The sequence below is a fragment of the Leptonychotes weddellii genome, chromosome 5, assembly GCF_054177405.1.
Source record: "Leptonychotes weddellii isolate Sample4059 chromosome 5, ASM5417740v2, whole genome shotgun sequence".
Classification (NCBI taxonomy): Eukaryota; Metazoa; Chordata; class Mammalia; order Carnivora; family Phocidae; genus Leptonychotes; species Leptonychotes weddellii.
Window position 1 is genome coordinate 45888711 of NC_138373.1, and position 22294 is coordinate 45911004.

A 22294-nucleotide genomic window follows, 5' to 3' on the forward strand; every position below is an offset into this window, starting at 1 on the left:
AGATACGGCAGTAGAAACTATCCAATACAAAACACAGAGAAAAAAGTATTAAAGAATAAAAAGAACAACTTCATACCACCTAACATAGTTATAATTAAATCTCCATAGCAGGTAGAAGAGTAATAGAAAATATATTTGAAGAAACCAGAGTCAAGATTTTCCAAATTTGACAAAAATTATAAACTCAAAGATTCAGGAAGTCCAATGAACCCAAGCACCAAAGAAAAACCACACCAAGCCACATCAAAATTAAGAAATTTTAAAGCAAGCAGAGGAAAAATATACCATATGTAAAAAAAAGTATTGAAAGAAAAAAATGTCACCCTAAAATTCTATACCTGGTGAAAATATCTTTTAAAAATGACAGAATTTTATGTTGACCTATTATCTCTGGAAAATGCCTACAAATACTTTCAAGTCATTTACCATTAAAAGAAGACTACCTTAAGTTTCAGTAGAAATAATACCAAATCAATGCTAAACAGTATCAAAGATTTTAGTTCTAAAATATAATAAATATACTGAAAATGTTCAAGAAACCTGCCAGAATAAAACAAACACAAATTCTACAGTGGAACTTCTTTTAAAAAACCAAAAAGTCTGAGGTTCACTGATGAAGGGATATAAAAATTAGGAGGAATTATATACATGATTATATATAAATAAAATAAACGCACTCACACTATACAATAGGTGTTTCTTACTGAGATGTAAAATACAAAATATCTTCTTGTATTATAAAAGGATACCTTACAAATACTTTATTCTTAAAATTTTTAAGTAAACAGGATTGCCAGATAGCTTGAAGATTAATAACACATTAACACATCTACCAACATAAATTATTATATAAAGTAGTTGATGTGACAGATTAATGTATTAGGAGCCCTACCAACTTAAGGACAATCAAACGGAACTTTAAAACATCTTTGAAATAGGGGCGCCTGGGTGGCTCAGTTGGTTAAGTGACTGCCTTCGGCTCAGGTCATGATCCTGGAGTCCCGGGATCGAGTCCCGCATCGGGCTCCCTGCTCAGCAGGGAGTCTGCTTCTCCCTCTGACCCTCCCCCCTTTCATGTGCTCCCTCTCTCTCAAATAAATAAGTAAAATCTTTAAAAAAAAAAAAAAATCTTTGAAATAGTATGGAAAATAACTCATCTCACAGAATGATAAACAATTTATCTCACAAAACCGCAAGGTAAAGTTTTAGTTCTAAATAACAATTTAGGATATCCTATCATTCAAAACAGATTAAAAATAAGCATATAAAAATATTAGAATCCCAAAGATCCAATCCACCTTATGAGAAATAGAGTGAATCTTTTTATAACCCCAAGTATGGTTTAAGACAGGCCCCTGTTTGGAAGCACTTGGGTGGCTCGGTTGGTTAAGTGTCCAACTCTTGGTTTCGGCTCAGGTCATGATCTCAGGGTTATGGGATCTAGCTCAGTGACCGGGCTCCACACTCAGCACAGAGTCTGCTTGAGATTCTTAGATTCTTTCCTCCCTCTCCCTCCTGCCCTGTTCCTCCCTGCCCGCCCCCCATCATGCTTGCTCTAATAAATAAAATCTTAAAAAAAAAAAAAAAGGCCCCTGTTGGATATAATTCAAAGATACCTAATATAAAAGAACCTGAAGGACTGCACCTTAAGATCACATGAGTTAATTACTGTTCTCTAAGTGCAAAGCCTTTTCCATTCATAGGAGTATTTCAGATACTAGCTTTTCGAAGTTCTTATTAGGTCTTAATACTACTTCTTCATTTAAAACACTTTAAAGGCATGTTTAAAACTTAAATTTTCAATAATATACACCTGACAAAGTAAAGATACGTGATAGTGCTTAGTACTACTTCTTCATTTAAAACCCCTTAAAGGCATGTTTAAAACTTAATTTTCAATAATACATATCTGACAAAGTAAAGATAAGTGGCAGTGCTTATTGAAAAATCTCTATGTTTTTAGGGCTATCTTACCTTCTGGTGTTGGTTTGTCTTGAGGAAGATCTGGCATATTTTCATCCAAGAGGTCTGCTAAGGACTGAGAATTTGCCAGCAGCTTCTGATATGACATAGCAAATTCCTCATACTGTTTATGTCTATCTTCACTTAGCTCCCCTTTAGAATGGAGAATACGCCTATAAACAAATGATGAAATAATCTGATAATCTCATCAAAATACATGTGCTCATGTATTGTTACACTGGGAATGTTCCATAAAATTTTATTTTATCACATAAGCTTTTTGCACGATTTTCTTCAATTTTTTATTAACATTTTCAAGATGTATCTGAAAATTAAAACTGGTATAATCAAATTCACCTAAGCAATTAAATTTCAACATTAATTCTTCAAAGAATATTGTGATTAACTATGCCTGCAGAAATGTAAAATTTAACAATGCCACTAAATAAAAATTATTTTAAGAATATTTTGTTAAAAATACTCCCTTCAGACAGTTAATCAAAAATACTTAACATACCTAAAAAACTTACTATTCAAAAACAAGTTATAAAAATCAGTATCCTTAAACTTTTACAATGATTTTAATCAAGATTTTTTGAAAAAGCTCACATCTTCCAAACAGCCAATTCTCAGTTTACTGTACAAGTACTGGTTATTTATCTATTTAACAAATATTAATTGAGCAACACACGTAAGCAAGTTCAGGCCATCTCAGGAGCAGAGAATACAACTAGTCTTCTATTCTACAAATAGGTCACCAATAAGCCACCCATAATTAGAAATGCAGAACTACTGAAAAATTTCAAAATGTACAGTGAAGTAAAAACCTTGCTATATCTACAGATAGTTGAGATGTCTGTAACTGCATCTATTTATAACTAAGTACGTATGTAGTGTAATGTGAAATCTATAAACCTTAATGCAAGTACAATACAGGTTTCAAAAAGCCAACTGTAAATTAAAAATTAAGTCATTTTCAAAATATTTAAAAGTTTTTTATTACTTGTCATTTGAGTTTTCTTATGAACAAGGAAGAAAATGAGGTGTTTTTTGGTGATGTTACAGAAAATAAAGTGAAAAACCATGCCTAAACTTACTCATCCCAGCTTAACTGGAACAATTTCCAAACTTTCCTACCTTACCCAATTCCTACCCACATAAACTTGTGTTTAAATGCTGTAACATTCCAGCCAACATTTTCTAAGTTAGGAATATCAGCTCCCATTATAAGCTCAAGGTAGATCAAAGCATAGGATACTATTCACTAAATCCAATCTTCTTTTTTCAAATCCAGCCTATTAGGTATCTAAAATGAAAAATTTTCACTTATTTTCTTACAATTTAAAAGTACATTAGTATCATTCTACGAACAAGAATAGAGTTTCTCTCGGGGCGCCTGGGTGGCTCAGTTGGTTAAGCAACTGCCTTCGGCTCAGGTCATGATCCTGGAGTCCCGGGATCGAGTCCCGCATTGGGCTCCCTGCTCGGCGAGGAGCCTGCTTCTCCCTCTAACCCTGCCCCCTCTCATGTACTCTCTCTCATTCTCGCTCTCTCAAATGAATAAATAAATCTTTAAAAAAAAAAAAAAGAATAGAGTTTCTCTCTTTAACCATTTATTTCAAACTAATTTTATAGGAAAAAAGTCTTTCAGTAAGTTTTGTGAATGAATTCTAAACCCAAAACATTCAAAAATACTCAACTCACGAAAGCAATGACTATTATTTTGAATGAGTGAGCTTGTTAGAACTTTTAATTAGAAGTTATATCATTTTTGGGACGCCTGGGTGGCTCAGTCGGTTAAGCGTCTGCCTTCGGCTCAGGTCATGATCCCAGGGTCCTGTGATCCAGCCCCGCATCGGGATCCCTGCTTAGCGGGGAACCTGCTTCCCCCTCTGCCTGCCGCTCCCCCTGCTTGTGCTCTCTCTCTCTCTAATAAATAAATAAAATCTTTAAAAAAAAAAAAAGAAGTTATATCATTTTTGAAGATAAAAGACACTAAAATTAAATAGTTTAAATAAATACTCAAAAGTAGACTATTCTAAAATGTTCTGCAGTTATTATTAGAAAAAATTTTAAGTCAATAAAGACTGAGGAGTTTGTTCTATAGCAGATTATGTTCAGAGTGATAATAACAGTCCTAAGAGATTTCAAAACATCTGACAATTAAGATGCAAAATTATTTCAGTACTTGAAAAGAAACAGGAAAATATCTCAAAATAACAGAACCTGGAACTTTCTCTAACAAGTTCTGACATTCTAGTAATCTGAAGAACATATATGCAGTTTTTAGGTGATACAACATTAATAATTTATGATATATAAGCAGCAACAAAATGATGACTATTTTATCACAACAAAAAAGGAACACTCTTTTTTCCAATATCAATCTCATTTTCAAACATTGGCCTGTGACTTTGCATTCAATCAGTTAAAAGTGATTTACTTCTATGACAGTTCCCTTTGTATGCATTCCAGTTCCTTTCCAGTCATCCTAGAACAAATTTAAAACTCTGAAGCTCCAGAAGTAACTCCTCACACTCCCCCCAAATCTCAATCCCATGATCAAATTTTTTAACAGTACTAATTTACTTAACTGCTTAACTTACATGTGCTTAGGTTACTACCTAGTGAGAACAGTCCTCAGGACAAAAGCTTAGATTTTGGCAGATTTATTTTCTAATCATATCTTACACTAAAAACTTAGCAAGCAGCACAAGATACCAATGAAATGGCACTGGAAGAGTTCTGTCATACACAAAACTTATATAGTCCTACACATTTTCCTTGACTTTATTTAATATATTTACTAATCATCAGACTAAACACACAGGACCTAGTAAGAACACAGATTTCAAGCAGAGAAATAAATGCATCATAGGCACCCAAACATTCAAAATCCCTAGAGTCATTTAGAGGTGCTCATCAAATTAAAATGAGACATTTTTTAATGACTGTACTATATATGGCAGTTTTTTAGGTTTATGAAGCCCACTGGAAAAGATTTTCAGTTTAACTTTTTTAGAAGACCTGTATGAGGGAACTAAACATTACTGCAGCACATTTGACCAAAGTACCTATTCTATTCGGTGTAAATCTCACCAAAATTTCTTATGAGAATTCCATGGGAATGTATCACTATGCAAAATCAAGTTGAATATATGATTTATCACATATCATTTTAATTACAATCTCTTCAGAAGCCCATAATTTCAGAAAGTTGAATAGAAGCCATTCTTTTTGAGACAGTCATAAATTAGAGGTTAGCAAATTATTTCTGCAAAGGGGCCATATGTAAGTATTTTAGGCTTTGCAGACCATACGTTCTTTGTTGCAACTACTCAACTCTGCTGCACAAAAGCAGCCACAGATAATACATAAACAAATGAGCATGACTATGTTCCAATAAAACTTTATTTATGGATACTGAAATTTGAACTCATATAATTTTAGTATTTCACAAAATATTACTCTTCTGATTTTTTTCCAACCATCAAAAAAGTTAAAACCATTCTTATTCTTAGCTCACCAGCTGTATAAAAAATAGTGGTGGGTCTATCTGGCCTGTGGGCCATAGTTTGCCAATCCCTGTCATAATTAGAGTTCACTGAATCAGTATCATTGTTAAATGTATTATAAATGAGTACATTCCCTCTCATGACAGCACTGTAAAATAGGGAGTTACTGGCAGCATTTTAGAGATATAAAAAGCAACGAAAACAAAGTTAATTCCAAATCTTATTCATTATAATAAAAATACAAGATAGTATACCTCCTTCACCAGATGATGAGCTATCACTGTCTGGAAGCAATCCTAAGGTGTATCAATCTTTGATTTCTAGTGTTTTTTATATTACTAATTCAATATTGTAAAACTGACAGAAAATATCAAATAGTCTATTCTTGAATCGAGCATTCTATCTCATAAGAAAAGTCATAAATGCCTCAAAAAATTCTAGTATTAAAAGACATATTTTTGTTTTCTTTCCCTTTTTTCAATTTTTCTTATTGTTTGACACTCTTGCTCTTTTATTTTGTATATTATTTACTGTTATTTCGCATTATTTTAAAAATACACATTTTCAAAACCATGAAAAGGCACAGGAGAAATTCTCAAGTCCTTCTGAAGGATTAAGCAGGAAATATAGTACAAATAATAAACTCACATTTACTACTTACAATGAGCCAGATACTGTTTTTAAAAGTGCTTTTACACATGAATTTACTGCATCGTTCACATTTATCTCAGAGGTAGAGTGCTACTGTTATTCCATTTTACAGAAGAGAAAACTGAAGCACAGAGATATGAGATAACTTGCCAAGAATTACAGAACTGAGTAAATAACAGATCTAAGATTTGAACCCAAGTAGCCTGGCTCCAGAGTCTATGCTCACAACTATTGGACTATACTGCCTCCCAAATTAAAATTATCCACTTGGTACCTTATACTGAAATTAAAATGTCTCTCAAATACATATATCAAAGGAAGCCTTCTCACACTGGGGTGTTTATTTTATATTCTTTCGGGTCCTTCTGTTTGCATCTGACTTGGTAAGCACTGAGTGGCTACTGTATTTACTAGACACCTTAAAATCAAGTACAAATACTAAATGCAGATGGAAGATGAGTAATACGGAAATTGTGAAAAATACAGTATGAAGAGGTATGAAAGAACTGGATCTGTCACTTGCTATATAAGACACAATGGGCAAGCTCTTTAATCCCTAGATCCGATCACCTTCAAAACAGAGATATTTCTTTCAAGGGTACTATGAGGATCAATTAAAATCATTCATTTAATGCACCTGATCAATGTACAAGTTATTTTAATGAGGAAAAAAAACATGCCACAGCCTACTGTAAAAAAGGCAAGAACTTCAATGCCAAATATTATTTGATCTTCTATTAGCCAAATTAAAAAGAAAAAAAATCTTGGCAAGAACACAGAATCCATCTTAGCTTTGACCTTATACAGTCATGCAAAATAACATAGAACACATGGCCAAAATCTTGAAAAAATAATCATGAAGCAGACCCATGAAAAACTACTAGGTTTTACTTTTTATCTCCTTTAGCAATTTGTCAAATTTTCAAGCAAATTAAATTTTCTTTTGGTTTCATTTTAGAATTTGGTTATGGATGTCTTATAATCTTGTGTGAAAACACACTACAGCATAGTAACCATAACTGTACTCAATCAAATATTTATTAAAGAACTGTCAAAGTCATTGAATGAGAGATAATTTCAGGAAAGATGGAACAATTTTAGAGTACTTACAAAATTGTTAAAGCCTCGCTGAGTCTAAGTACAGTGACAGAACATCTTAATAGTGCTTAAATACTAAACGATTTATCAAACATTCCACCTGTAAAGGCAAGGTACAACTTACCTGGAAGGGAAGTGGAAGGTAAAAGCAACACTACTTAATTTTACATTAATGTGCTTTTAAGTTTCAACAATGGCAAAGTAGTATCTCATGAATTTGCAGTAATGAAAGAAATCTCCGATTTTATTAACAGGGAAAGCTTACATTCTACTTGTATTTTTTTTCTATACTTTCAATCAAATCACTTAGTGCTGTCTAAACATGCAATCATAAGGTCCTAATTCACCAGTACTGAAAAAAGAAACTTTTACCACCATTCCCACCAGTTAGGGAGAAAGAAAGGAATGAAGACACTTCAAAATTATTCAAGTAAGAATTGACTTAATATATGAATTCATGATTTCACTACTGCAAGAAACAAACTGTTATATAATTAAATTATATCTAATAAAAATTAAATCATTTCTTCAATTTTTATTAAATGCCAAAAAATAGGTCATATTACCTCACTGAGAAAAATATCTCACAGCACAAAGCATTTTAAGTATAAAGTAAGACCACTGAACATTATAAAAAGCAAAACCTACCAAGTAAAGCTATTAACTCTAAACTGGACGATGTTACTGGTTATATTCAAATGTTTAAATATTAATTATAATTCTCCAGGATCAATCACTTAACCAAAATATATTTTAAAAATTCTTTGAAGTACAAAAAGCTTATAAGGTCAAATTTATAAGAATTCACCAAATCCTAGGGTCAGTTGTATTACTTGCTTATAATTATAACTCTCTCAGGGGCTTTGAAACAGAACTAGTTATAGATAGCTAGTATTAGAATACCTGTAGTATCAGCCCAGGTAACATGAGAAAAGAACAGCTAACTAAGACTCAAGAGGTGTTATGCAGTCACTGTCTTCATTCATTCATTAGTGTCTTTTAGAAAATACCAGAGATTTTATTATTCTATTTTTATAAATTGGTTGAAAGAAATCTTAAGTATAGACTTTAATGAGTATAGACGAAGACTTCACAACCTCTATGAATAGTGCCATCTCCCAAGCTAATTAAAATGACCCAAAGCATTTAGGATTCATAGACTGAAAATATAATGTATTTGGGTTTTTTTTTGTTTTAAACTGTCATTATTAAGATATTGTATAAAGGCTTAAAATAATTTAACTACATGAGTCTTAAATATCTGCTAGCTTGGCACTTAGATTTCCAGCATTTCCCTAAGAGAAACCTTACTGGGAAAAACTATTGTCTACAATTATTCCCATGATGCAGAATAATCTCAAAACACCTACTGGATAATGACTGGGAGGGGGAAACTTTGGGGAACTGGTCATTTTAACAGTACATTGTAATGTACTAATACCAGGCCAAGGGATTCTGCACTAATCCTCATGTCTTCTTGGTCAGTCAGGTATTCAAATCTACACTATAGAGGCTGCTCAATTTGAAGCTATCCTAAGGTATGCGTTATTTATTAAGCCATATGCCAATTATTTTCTATATTGTGATTAAGATTTTCCCATCTCCCAGGGCGCCTGAGTGGCTCAGTCAGTTAAGCGGCTGCCTTCGGCTCAGGTCATGATCCCAGGGTCCTGGGATCGAGCCCTGCATTAGGCTCCCTGCTCAGCAGAGAGCCTGCTTCTCCCTCTCCCTCTGTCTCCTGGCTTGTGCTCTTTCTCTCAAATAAATGAATAAAATCTTAAAAAAAAAAAAAAAAAAGATTTTCCCATCTCCCAAATTATTACATCGGTGTAGACAATATCCCATGATAAAATGACTGCTACAATGCTAAGATCAATTTATACTAGGTAAATAACCTCCTCTAATAACCACAGGTTAACAGTTCTGGATTTATTTATTTTTTTTTTAAAGATTTTATTTATTTATTTGACAGAGAGAGACACAGCGAGAGAGGGAGCACAAGCAGGGGGAGTGGGAGAGGGAGAAGCAGGCTTCCCGCTGAGCAGGGAGCCTGACGTAGGGCTCATCCCAGGACCCTGGGACCATGACCTGAGCCAAAGGCAGACACTTAACGACTGAAGCCACCCAGGCGCCCCAAAAGTTCTGTATTTAAATCAGTAAAAGTTTCTAGGTAAAGGCCACAAAACCATGCTCTTAACACTACATCCCATTCAAAATTTTCATGGTGACTTGAATAATATTAAAGAACAGGTCTGCTTATCAAAACTGAATGTGACCAGCAGATAAGTACATAATAATATATACAGCAGATAATAACATAATCAATATTCAAAATTATCATTAGGATAAAGTAGTATGCCAAAAACATCTAAATAAAGTTAAAAGAGATAAGTCTGCATTCAGGTTTAAGAGATGATTTCCACTAGTTCAAGGTGAAGAACTGGTCTGGCAGCAGTTCATTTGAGAAATTAATCTTTAGGTATATATAAGCTCACAAACAGTCAAAAGAATGACAAGGCAGCTATAATAAAAAGTAATGGAATTTGAGGTTACAGGCAGGAAAAAATGCATCCAAAACGAATGTCCTAAGGATAGTCACGTGGAAATCATGGAACAAACTGAAGGAACAGGAGGTGTTTAGCCTTGAGAAGATGAGAAGGAAACATCCTGGCAGTTTGCAAATATTTGAGATATTATCATGGGTATGAAAGAGGAGACATGTCCCACGTCAGCGTTTCTCAAACTATCTGTGGTAAAGGAATTATTTTTTTTTCCTAATCACTGCAGACACTTTTATAAAACACAGTAACAATATCAGGACTATAGAAAATTGCTATAAAAGATGTCTAAATGCTTAGTCTGTTCCTATATTTAATTCATTATGAATAGGTAAACAGTTCATGGACCCCCCACTTTAAGCAGCTTTATTCCATTGGTACCAGAAAAATGTAAATCGAAGGGAACCATTTTATGGGGAGTTAAATTTCAGCTTGAATTCCTAGTAAGTAGGTGTGCCAACATTGGAAGGGTACTTCCAAAGAAAGAATACTTTATCTGTCAGATAATCTGTAAAATGGACTCCTGCACTGGAAAGGGGATCGGATTAAGTCATTGTAGACTCTACCCTCTAAGCTTCTGTGAGGCCAATCAGAAGTAAACACACACAAAACCCCTAACGTAGCTGATAAAAAGTAATCAAAGCATACTACAAAATCAGCCGTGAGGTATTAGGTAGAACATATGGGAAAAAGAAAAAAACTAGGAAAATGATAAAACACTATGTAAGTCGTAATTATGAAACCTTAAATATGTGAGAATTATTAATAGAGGGCCACTGTTTTCTGCTTAAACTCATTATTGACTACATAAATACACCCTGAAGTTGCCTATTCAAAGTTTAAAACAGTCCTCACTATTCAAAACCACAAAACAAAGATCTTTGTTTTCAAAAATAAAAAAAGAAACCCTGAGGAACACCACTGCCATCTTAAACTCTCACGTCTTGAGTGACCCTCAACCATCATGGTTTAGTCATAAAGTCTGTGGACCTATCCTGACATAAAGCTAACCACACTGCTACAGTCTTCGCTTCTAGTTAAGTCAATCACCTTCTGATTAAACCAGCAGGTTTATGGAAATCCATACCCTCCCATACTAATTCTTGAAAAACAGCAATTTCAGACTCTTAACCATGCATTTTAAAGAGGTGCAAGGTACTCAGCCAAACGCTACTGCTGCTGCCTCCTTTCTGTACTCCCTCAGCCCTCCTCCAAATCCACCCTCCGTAAAAGTTGACCTACTGCCCACCAACTACATCAACTTCCAACTTGTTGATGCCTCCTAGGTACACAGGCTACACAGCAGTATCTTTAACAATCAAAGGTGGCCCCTCAATCAGATACCTTCACTAATTACCACAGGCACATACATTATGCCACATTATTCCTTGAAACTTTAAATGGATGGTCCCAGGAGAAAGACTCCTGTTAATGCACTTTACACAGTAGCATTTAAGAAATTTTTTTTCACATCTAATTTGTTGCACTATTTTCCTCATTTCTGATCTAAAACACCACTGATAATGACTCATTTTCTAAGAAGAACAAGTATCAACAGTGACATCAATAAATTAAGATACAAAACAATGAAAGCAAACCTGTTATAGAGTGGGCACAACAAAACACACAAAAATAATAGCAGGTAAGTTAAAGTGACAGAAAAAGAAACTTTATCCCTCAACATTAAGTTTTTTAAATCACAGGAAGAAAACACATCCACAAAGTAAAAATCACCATATACTTGCCAGTTGTCTTTTAAATTCAGAAACAAAATCTATCATAGACTCCCATTTAAACATGAGTACTTAGACTGGTACTTTGAAATTCTCCTGGAAATGTTAAGAAATCACCTGCAATGAGCCCTTTTCCGTAAGTTCTTTCAGTGGCATGAAGACTTTAAAAATTTTTAAGTATGAGCTCCAAAATAAATTCTCAATTCTGAGAAATATTTGAAAATCACCTGTTTTGTCTCTCAGTATTCTGAAGCTCCCTGTGGTCCCTTTTCAGGTGTTTGGTCAAAGATGTAAAGTATTCTTTTAAAAGATTCTGGAAAGGTTGTTGTTTCTCTGGACTAATTATCTCACTAGGAGGAAAACTCAAATTAAACTTCTCTGCAGCACTCTTCACTTTCCGTGGCACAAGTCCAGCAATATCATCGCCGCAATGTCGACAAAAACTAATCACCACGGAAACATGAGTATGTGATTCCCGATCAGCATTAATAATATTTTTTAGCTGTTCATAGATTAAGGAAAGACCTTCCTTGTCAGTGAAAATCCCAACTATTGTCAATTCTGCAATGAAACGCAAATCAGTTCTTAACTTGGTAATGTTAGGGGTTTTCTCTTCTTTCCTCGCTTCAAAATGTTTTTTCCAAACCTGAAGAAGTGATGGAGCAAAGTCGGCATAACGCTGGTGAAAGAGAGAGCACAAGTGCACAGCACAGTTCACGTCAGATATTTTTAGCTTTGCTTCCACAATAGAAGCTACAGCTTCTGCAATGTATTTGCTTAAATTTAGGCCATTAAAATCATGGGACAAGGAGTCTCTCTGTTGTTCTGTAATAGTTTTTAGTTTCTTGACAAAAGCAGTATTTTTCTTCAAACTTGAGTCTAGGCGGCTAAAGAAATTTTCCTCTGGCCGGCTGTCTGGAGCATTTTGGTTTTTGCTACGAAGTTCCTTCCTTAACTGATGTCGTTCCCAGGCTTCCTGATGAAGCTGAAGGGATTCCTCTTTCTCTCTATATAAAAAACAAACAAGTAAATAAAATACCTTGTATATTTTGAAGAATCACTGACAAATTTCATAAGAGTGAAAGACAATGAAAACATAATCATATAAGCATCAGCATCCCAAAGAAATGAAACAAGCAAAAAACCTTTTCCTACTTTTTTTTAAATATTTTTTTCAACTCACGACCTGTGATCAAGACCTGATCAAGAGTCGGACACTTAACCGACTGAGCCATCCACGTACCCTTACTTTAAGATTTTGTTTTTAAGCAATCTCTGCACCCAGATGGGACTCGAACTCACAACTCTGAGATGAAAAGTTGCACGCTATACCAACCGAGCCAGCCAGGCACCCCTTTTCCAACTTCTAAAGACATTTTATTAATGACTTAAGATAATGAAAACCCAGTATACTGAAAATACCAAATGTGGCAGAGTGGATGATTCTGAATAACTAGAGCAAAAATCATTCTGTCAACTAGCAAACTAAATGAATAAAACACTTTTGTCAATTCTACCTCAATAAAGCTACAAAAGTAAATGGATTAAACACATAATGTGTAATATGAAAAATATAAAATAATATGCCTGGGAAGGATATAAGCCCTAAAACAGATAAAAGCATTGAGAATATAGAAAAAAAAAAAAATGTCCACAAAGAACACTTTAAAGAACAATGTTTATAAAAAGAATGCACTAAAAATGTTTTGCTATTTAAGTACCACTTTTCCATACTTCAGGTTTAACCAAACCTCTAATAAAGTACCTTTCTCAGTTTGGGTCTTAAAATTCAAGTGTAATTAAGAAAATTTGAAAAGGAACTAGAAGATAACTAGAAGATAAAACTCCTTTAATAAAAGGCTAACAGTTTACCCTGAAAAAAAAAAAAAAATTAAAAGATGGAACATGAAGAAAGTGCCTCCCAAAATTTTAAAGAAAGAAAAACATATATGTACAAAAATAAGGGTTAACTAACTAACTAAATAAATAAATAAAAGTATTCTGGGGGGCTGAACTTTAAAAAAAAAAAGATGGAACATGTTTAAATTGCAAAAGTAGTAAAATAACTTGAGCAGGAGCAGGAAGGTAGGGACAATCTTGACTTTGAGGCTTCTGAGATACCAAAATACGTAACTTTAAAATATAAATTTCTAAAAAGCAGATTTTCATCTTTCAGAGATAACCATCCCTGAGCTACCCTTCTATGATTTTTCAACTAAAAGCCACAATAAGTTAACAGGGAACACGGACATGTGAATATCCCTTGGAAGTCTCCCAGCCACACACAAATAAAGGATTAGCAGTGAGAGCACACTTTAAGAAAGAATAACTCATGGGCGCCTGGGTGGCTCAGATGGTTGAGCGTCTGCCTTCGGCTCAGGTCATGATCTCAGGGTCCTGGGATCAAGTCCCGCATCGGGCTCCCTGCTCCTTGGGAGCCTGCTTCTCCCTCTGCCTCTCTCTCTCTGTCTCTAATGAATAAATAGATAGAATCTTGAAAAAAAAAAAAAAGAAAGAATAACTCATTATGTATATGCATTAAATAAGTCCATTTTCATCTGCAATAAAAATAGTTTAAGATACATAAATGAAATATTTACCATTGAAATAATGAGGCTTTAAAGTACTCCAGGGGAAAAAAGTGGGGTAGATAGGGCGGTGGGGGGCTTGGGAGGACTGGTTCGTTATTCTTTTCTGTTTTTTGCATTATGTTTGAATTTTTCCCAATAAGTTGGGAGTCTGATGGTTTGGGTTTTTGTTTGCTTGTTTGTGGTTTGGTTTTTTGGGGTTTTTTTTGTTCTTTCTGTACTAGCGTAGAGGGAGGAACAAAAGTAACAGTGAAAGTGAATATCCTTGTGAATATTTTAAAATTAATTTGAATACATTTTTAGCACAATAAATTTAAAAGTTTAATTTCAACATGTAATTAATATAAAATAATCAGTGAAATACATTACGTTCTTTTTTTCATAAGTCTTAAAATCCAGTGTTCTTTTTACATTCACATTTAACAGCAATCTCATTTTGTACCTGCCTCCTTCTGTGTGGTCCACAGCTCCTTGTGAATTTTTTTAGAAAGTAAAATATAAGCAAGAAACTCTCAAGGGTCATGGCTCTGAATATTCCCAAACTGGCCTCTACTATTGCCTTCCATACCTAAGGCTCCAGTACCTCTCTAAAAAGAAGGGCTAAAGAACTTTGGTAGGAGAGTAGGTGCTTGAGCTGTTCTAGAGATCCATGAAAATTCATGTTCACAAAGTTTTTTAAATCATATATATATGGAGAGAAGAGCCCATGCTACTCAACAGTTGTCACTCGTGCTACATCCTAGTAGATTTCCTGAGGACTACCTTGTTTTTCGCCAAGTCATTATACTACTTATATAGATTTACAAGGTTAAAAATAGATTTATGTTCTTTCTTTTTTAAAGATTTTATTTCAGAGAGAGGGCACACGCCTGTGCATGATCACAAGCATGAACGGGGGAAGAACAGAGGGAGAAGCAGACACCCTACTGAGCAGGAAGCCAGACATGGGGCTCGATCCCAGGACCCTGGGACCATGACCTGAGCCAAATGCAGACGCTTAACCGACTGAGCCACCCAGGCACCCCTAAAAATAGATTTAGATGAAAATAAGAATGGGAGCCATTATGGAATTCTTTTTAAGGACAAATTTTTAAAGTTGGCTAGGTTCAAAAAACCCAGCCACTCCACTGTTTATTGTAACCTCTTCAAACTTCATTTTATTAATCTGTCAAATGAGGATTATTACGACTGCCTTTAGGATATGTGCTGATACGTTTTGTAGTGCCTAGCATATAATAAGAATTCAGCAAATAACAGCCATTAAGAACTAAAGACCCTCAACTTAAGACCGACACCATGAAAAAAAAAGCTTTTTAAAAAAAATCAAAAACAATCCAGATTACCCTACACCTAAAAAAATACGTATTTAAGATAACTTTAGGGCGCCTGGGTGGCTCAGTTGGTTAAGCGACTGCCTTCGGCTCAGGTCATGATCCCAGGGTCCTCGGATCGAGTCCCACATTGGGCTCCCGGCTCAGCGGGGAGCCTGCTTCTCCCTCTGACCCTCTCCTCTCTCATGCTGTTTCTCTCTCGCTTGCTCTCTAATAAATAAATAAATAAAATCTTTAAAAAAAAAATAAAATAAAATTAAGAAAAAAAGATAACTTTATTATTTATGAATTAATTTAATTACGATTATTTTAAATGAGTAATTAAAGCATCATAAGCATGCCTCTAGTCACTGAAAATGTAACAGAACGAGTAATTGAAGATACTCTCATTGAAGTGCACTCCAGAGGTCTGATTCCAAATAATCATTGCTTTCCTAACATTACAATCTTCCCATTCCTTCACATCAATAATAAAATAAATGTTCTTACTTCAACTGGGCAGCTTCTTCTTCTTGTTGACGTTTTGCCTGCTCTTCTTGCTTCTTTTTCTCTTCCTCTTCATGTTTCTTTTTTTCTTCTTCCTCTTTTTTCTTTAATTCTTCCTCTGCCTTCACCTTTTCTTCTTCTTTTTTCTTTCGTTCCTTGTCTTCTTTTTTTCTCTTATCTTCTTCCAGTTTCTTCTTTTTATCTTCAGGGACCTTAATAACCTCCTTCTTGGCAGTAAGCTTGATCTCATCTTTTGGTTTCTCCCTGCTGCTCACTGGCCGCCTTTCACCGCAGTCTTTTTCCTTGTTGTTTAGTAAAGTTTCTTTTTCCTCCATATTTGCTGGCTTTTTACGCTCAGCTGGCATTATGTTACCCAGAACAATCTGTAAGAGTAAAAGAATGTCAGTATTCTTTGCAGTATTGTAAATGCAGTGACTTTTAGTAATGTGACACTGTTTTTTAAACAGAACATATTAATGCAATTGTTGTGGAAGATTAAATGCATGCAAAATAAACACTATTTCTGTGATAAAATAATTTCTTGGTCACATTCCACATTCTATCATTATTAGTTATGCCTCACCTAAGTACTTTTTTACTTTTCACTAAGGAAAAACTGAAACATAAACAAAAGTAGAGAGCACAATATAACCAACCTCCATATACTCACTGCCCAAATTCAACCATTATCAACTACAAAATGTAACATTCAATCATAAATACTTCAGTATGTATCTGAGCATATTTTCAATCGGTTTTAATCCCAACATTTCACATCCGTTAGGAGATGCTGGTGACATATTTCACACAACATGGAACATTTTAAGCTGGAACATAAACGAGCTCTTGCCTCCTATAAATGAACTAACAAAATAGACAACAGAAGAGGGACTTCACATTATCATTCTAACCTTATCAAACTTTAGAATACAGAAACCATCAACTATCTCAAATTATACTAGATTTTCAATCTTTTCATTGGTATTAGTCAAAATTAATCTATAAATAAACATAATGATGATTACAAAATTTGTATATTCTGTCTCTATCTGCCAGTACAGTAGCCACCAGCTCAGGACTTCTCAGCCTTGCACTACTACCATTTCGGGCAAGATAATTCTTTGGGGGTTTTGGGTGGGGGGGGTAGTAACGCTATTTTGTGCATTATACGTTTAACAGCATCCCTGCCTTCTCTATTAAGGAGGTGCCAGCAGTATCTCCCCAGTTTTGACAACCAAAAACTACTCCAGACATTGCCAAATGTTGCTTGAGGACAAAATTACCACCAGCTGAAAAACACAAGCCACATGAGGCTACTTAAATGAAAATTAATTAAAAAGAGTTTGAAATTTTGTTCTTCAGTCACTACCCATATTTCAAGTGCTCAATTCCAAAAGACTAGTGGCTACCACAACAGACAGTGCAGATAGAGAATATTTTAATTATCACAGAAAGTTCTACTGGATAACACTGGTCTATAGTACAGGCTCTATACAGTTAATTGGAAATAAACTGTGGAACAAAAAACTCTATTTCCCAGCAAAATTCAGCATTTTTCTTTCCTAAAAATAAAACTCTCTTAGAACTAGTGTTCTAATAGAATTTCTTTTATGGGCAGTGCTTCATGTTTTAAGTCCTATATCATCTGAAAGTTGTATATGAGAAAATCAAAATACTTTCTATTTAAGAAATACAGGATTAAATTATTTAAACTTCCTAATTTTTTTATCAAAAGCTAAAAATATACACAGTATTCTTAATAATTTTCAAATACAGATTTTAAGTTACAGCAATAAAAACTAGATTAGCAAACAAAACATTTGCAATAATAAATATTTTATAAACACAATGCATTTGTCAGCACTCCAATAAAATGTTATCACAGAAAGAAAACCTAGGCCAATAGAAGCACTTTAAGGAATTTTTGGAGGCACAAGCAACACTCTGTCTTCTCTCAACCACCTCTTCCTTTCTCCTTTTCTCTTTTACTCTGATTCTCCTCCAGGTTCACATTCTATGCATTTATTTTATTTTTTTTTAAGATTTTATTTATTTATTTAAGAGAGAAAGACAAAGATAGTGAGAGAGAGAGAGAGAGAGAATAAGCAGGGAGGAGAGGGAGAAGCAGGCTTCCCGCTGAGCAGGGAGCCCGGTGCAGGGCTTTATCCCAGGACCCTGGGATCAAGACCTGAGCCGAAGGCAGACACTCAAGAAGGCAGACACTTAACCACTTAACTGACTGAGCCACCCAGGCACCCCTACAATCTACGCATTTATTTTAACAATGACACCCAAAGGCTTCAGTTAACCTCAACGGTGGAACTCAAGAAAAAAAGCTGCTAATCCTGTTTAATCAATCATTAAAACATGAAAGGGCATAACTACTTATTTGCGTGGCAAGGCAGTGTTAACATTTATGTTATCTGGGAAGCGTAGCAGCTTCAAATACCCACCTTTAATGTGAAAAAACCATGCCCTAAAGCAAGCAAACTTTTAAAAGAAAATACTCATAGCTACCACTCACTGGCCCCACAGTAAACATCTTACATACATTATCTCATCTAATACTAAAATCTTTATGAGGTGGGTATTATTTTCCCTATTTTATAAATGAGTAAACTGAGACTTGACCAAGTAACTTGACCAAGGCCTCCACAGCTGGTGACAGAGCTGGAATTTGAACCCATACTCTCAACTAAAGTTATTAAGAACCTTGAGAGTACCAAACTGTGAGGTGGAAGACTTCATCATAGATACTGACAAATCATAGAATTACGTATCTGAATAGAAAGAGTCCCTGATAATGGCTAAGCAGTTTTTATATCACTTTTTTAACTTTTGGCAGACACTAGCTAAAACATACAGGGATAAGATAATCCTAACGTAACAATACAAACTTACTTAGGGATATTTGTCATTATGCACAAAAAAATAATACTCTTTATATAGAGAGCTGGTATTTTCTGAAGTGAAGTTTATCAACAAGCGACACTTCTATGATACAAGGAACTACAGACAATAAGAAGAATGGCCTGGGGCGCCTGGGTGGCTCAGTTGGTTAAGCGACTGCCTTCAGCTCAGGTCATGATCCCAGAGTCCCAGGATCGAGTCCCACGTCAGGCTCCCTGCTCAGCAGGGAGTCTGCTTCTCCCTCTGACCCTCCTCCTTCTCATGCTGTCTCTCATTCTCTCTCTTGCAAATAAATAAAATCTTAAAAAAAAAAAATTTTTTTTAAATAAGAAGAATGGCCTAAAAATTTACAAGTAATGTCTCATTTATGAAGGTAATTTTAAGTTCTATTAAAACATTAAATCCACTTGGAATCTTACAAATTCATAAAGGATCAGCTTAACAGAGTCTCCTAAACTTTTGTGACTCTCTACATTCATTTATTCAATAAATGTTTAAATGCCTACTATATCAAACTGTAGTAGGCACTCATGAATTGATCCTGCTCTAAAACATAAAAAAACAGATTCTCAATAAGACCCTTAAATCTTGGTACTGATATAGTCTTTGAATCACTTCATCCTTGTATTAAAAACATACCCAAAGTACACTTCAAACTAAATTTCAGGGAACAAAAAATATGAGATAGGTAAAGGCTCATGTAAAGACCAGCAATGCAACATGTGAAAACAATATAGGCTTTGAAGTCAGACTTTAAGTTGGCATCCCAACTCTGCAACCTGCTAGCTATGGGAACTGGGCAACTTAACTTCTGAGTCTATTCATTGATAAAATGGAGTTACTGCTACCTCTCCTACAGAATTCTTAATCTACTAACATAGAAGGTAGTATCAAGAAGGCATTCAATAAATGTTTATTCTTTCATAAAGAACACTGAAAAGTTCATTGGAAGATGAGATTTTTTTAGAATTAGGACTACTAGATTTTACTCCAATTCTCAACTTTTACAATGACAGGGCAGCAGAGGAGTGACCTGCCCGATTATACTAGTTTAATGGCTGGGTCAAGGTTCACTGTCCGCTTCTCTTCTCCACTATATACCCTGACTTAAGATTTTTTAAAGCCAGGGCGCCTGGGTGGTTCAGTTGGTTAAGTGACTGCCTTCGGCTCAGGTCATGATCCTGGAGTCCCAGGATCGAGTCCCGCATCGGGCTTCCTGCTCGGCAGGGAGTCTGCTTCTCCCTCTGACCCTCCTCCCTCTCGTGCTGTCTCTCATTCTCTCTCTCTCAAATAAATAAATAAAATCTTTAAAAAAAAAAAGATTTTAAAAGCCAAACAAAATATACAAACAACCTAATTTGGATCCATATGCATTTGTACTGTCAATTAAACTGTATTTAGTGAAATGCTAAAATTTCTTTAAAATATTTTGATAGTCCATGCTTTAATAAACAGCCAAATATTTTATCTGAACTATTTCAAAAACTTTTTCAAGTAAAAACTAAAATTTTAAATAGATTTCATCTCAAAATAATCAGGATAAATATTAGTGATCTTTTTACTGGAATATCATTAGTTCTTACAAATTACTGAATACAATTACAGCCAGTCCTTAAAAGGAAGCCATGTTTTAAAACCACCTTCCTAGCTTCCCAAGTAGTGCCCTGGCCCTTGGGGTGTATATTTTATTTGGTTTTCTAAATATACTCTGAATGTCCAAAAGAAAGTTAAACTACTTTATTAGCAAAACAGGTACCAATAAAGTGTACCGGAGGACAGAGTGCAGAGTAAGGGTGTTTCCCTTTTAAAGATAGTCCTTTAGCAAAGTACCATATGGACTATGTATGAAATCACAATCAGACTGCTCTGAAAATACTCCAGAGGAAGACAATGCTGTTTCACCTTTTAATTCTGTGTTATTCAAAATGTCCTAAGGGCAGAACCACACAGGGGCTTTATCTCCCAGTCTGTGGCTTTATAAAAAGTCCTTAATATCAAGGACTCATTCAAAGTTTTTACAAATTTCACCAGAGTTCAAAACTGGTTTTCTTGATGAGTCGTACAATTTTTATAAACACCTAAAAACTACGAAAAATGATAAGGGTGAGTGATAGTTTTACTTTGGTCTGATGCATCATTATATACAGGTTCTAAAAAAGCAGGAGAGCTGATGGTCCGGTTCCGTGTGTACCCCCAAACCCGTAAGCTGGCTCTGCCGGGCCAACCTGACGACCAAATACCCTGTGATGATCTCCTCAGTTCAAAAGTACCAACGAGAGTAAATACTAGGAGCCCTGGGATGAAGGCAGAGCGAAGAACCCTCAGCCTGTGTGACTAAAAAGAAGTAAACCAAATAACCCCTGCCCACCATTCCCAAACACCGAAACCCCTTCCCTTCCACACACATCTCCCACAAACCCCTGCTCCTGCTGCACATTCCCATACCCCACACGCTTCCCCGCCACAACTCCCCTTCCTACGGGTACCCTCGGTCACCTTCGCGGACCATCCTTGCCCCAACCCTAACTTCTCACCCCACACTCCCTCACCACCCGAGACCGAGACTCTCCGGCTGGTCTCCCTACTCCACATCCTCCCACACACGCACCCTCCCCATTTCCTCGCCCTCGCTTTCCTCCCGGCTCCCGAAGAGCTTTCCCCAACCTCCCCTCGCTCTACTCCACACCCCCAAACACCTTCACCCCGCCACAGCAGGCTGCCCGCCTTCAGCCCCGAGGCCCAGCCCGGGCATGTGGGGCAGACACCCGCTCGACCGCCCCTCATGTGTGCCTCGGGCCGGGGGCGCCCGCGTTGATGGGAGCCTCCGGGAGAGGGGTCTGAGGAGGACGACGCCGGAGCTGCGGTCCGTCTACTGCTCGCCGCCCCCGGAGCGCTGGGGTGCGGAGTCGGCTCTTGAGTCCCTCAGGGAGTAGGAGTCCAGGCCGGTGCCCCCCAACCCCGCTCCCTCCCGATCGTTGGAGCGGAGGGGAAGGAGGTTCCCCGGGACTCACCTCGAGCCTGTTGTCAACATTAGCCCCGGGTTTCCCAGCACCAACTCCAGCGCTCGGGCTCTCCCCTCCCCTCCCCCCACCTATCTCGCAGCCGAGGGCCCGCCTTCCCTCAGCTCTCCCTCCTCCCTCCGCCCGCCGGCCCTCCCGCCCGCCACTCACCAGCGCGGCCGGGCTGCGAGTGGGGGCGGGGCGGAGGGAGGAGGAAAGGAAAAAGCTGTTCGGACGTATGCCTGATCGAAAACTGTCCGGATCTCCCTTCCCCCGGCATATCGATGCCCTTAGCTTAACCATGGAGTGACGGATCGCGAGCAAAGGCGCAGACACGTGCGACACACATACAGGCTGGCTCAAATTGTCCACCAGATGAGAAGAGCGAGTTTTTCAGACAGGCAATGAATGGGGCAGCCACAACCAGTACCTCAAGTCAGGTCCCCAGCAGAGGGGAGGAGTG

The 22294-nt window shown here is 36.4% G+C and overlaps 1 protein-coding gene across 1 annotated transcript in view; it reads right to left on the reverse strand.

The window, feature by feature from the left end:
* The window catches only part of UPF2 (UPF2 regulator of nonsense mediated mRNA decay), a 57722-nt gene extending 35755 nt beyond the window's left edge, over nt 1-21967 (reverse strand). The window contains exons 1-4 of the mRNA XM_081818899.1: nt 21844-21967; nt 15926-16305; nt 11745-12524; nt 1975-2135 (exon numbers count right to left, since the gene is read on the reverse strand). Of these exons, the coding sequence (XP_081675025.1) occupies nt 1975-2135; nt 11745-12524; nt 15926-16287 (1303 nt within the window). The 5' untranslated portion in view covers nt 16288-16305; nt 21844-21967. The remainder of the gene's footprint in view (nt 1-1974; nt 2136-11744; nt 12525-15925; nt 16306-21843) is intronic.
* Nucleotides 21968-22294: the final 327 nt, after the last annotated feature.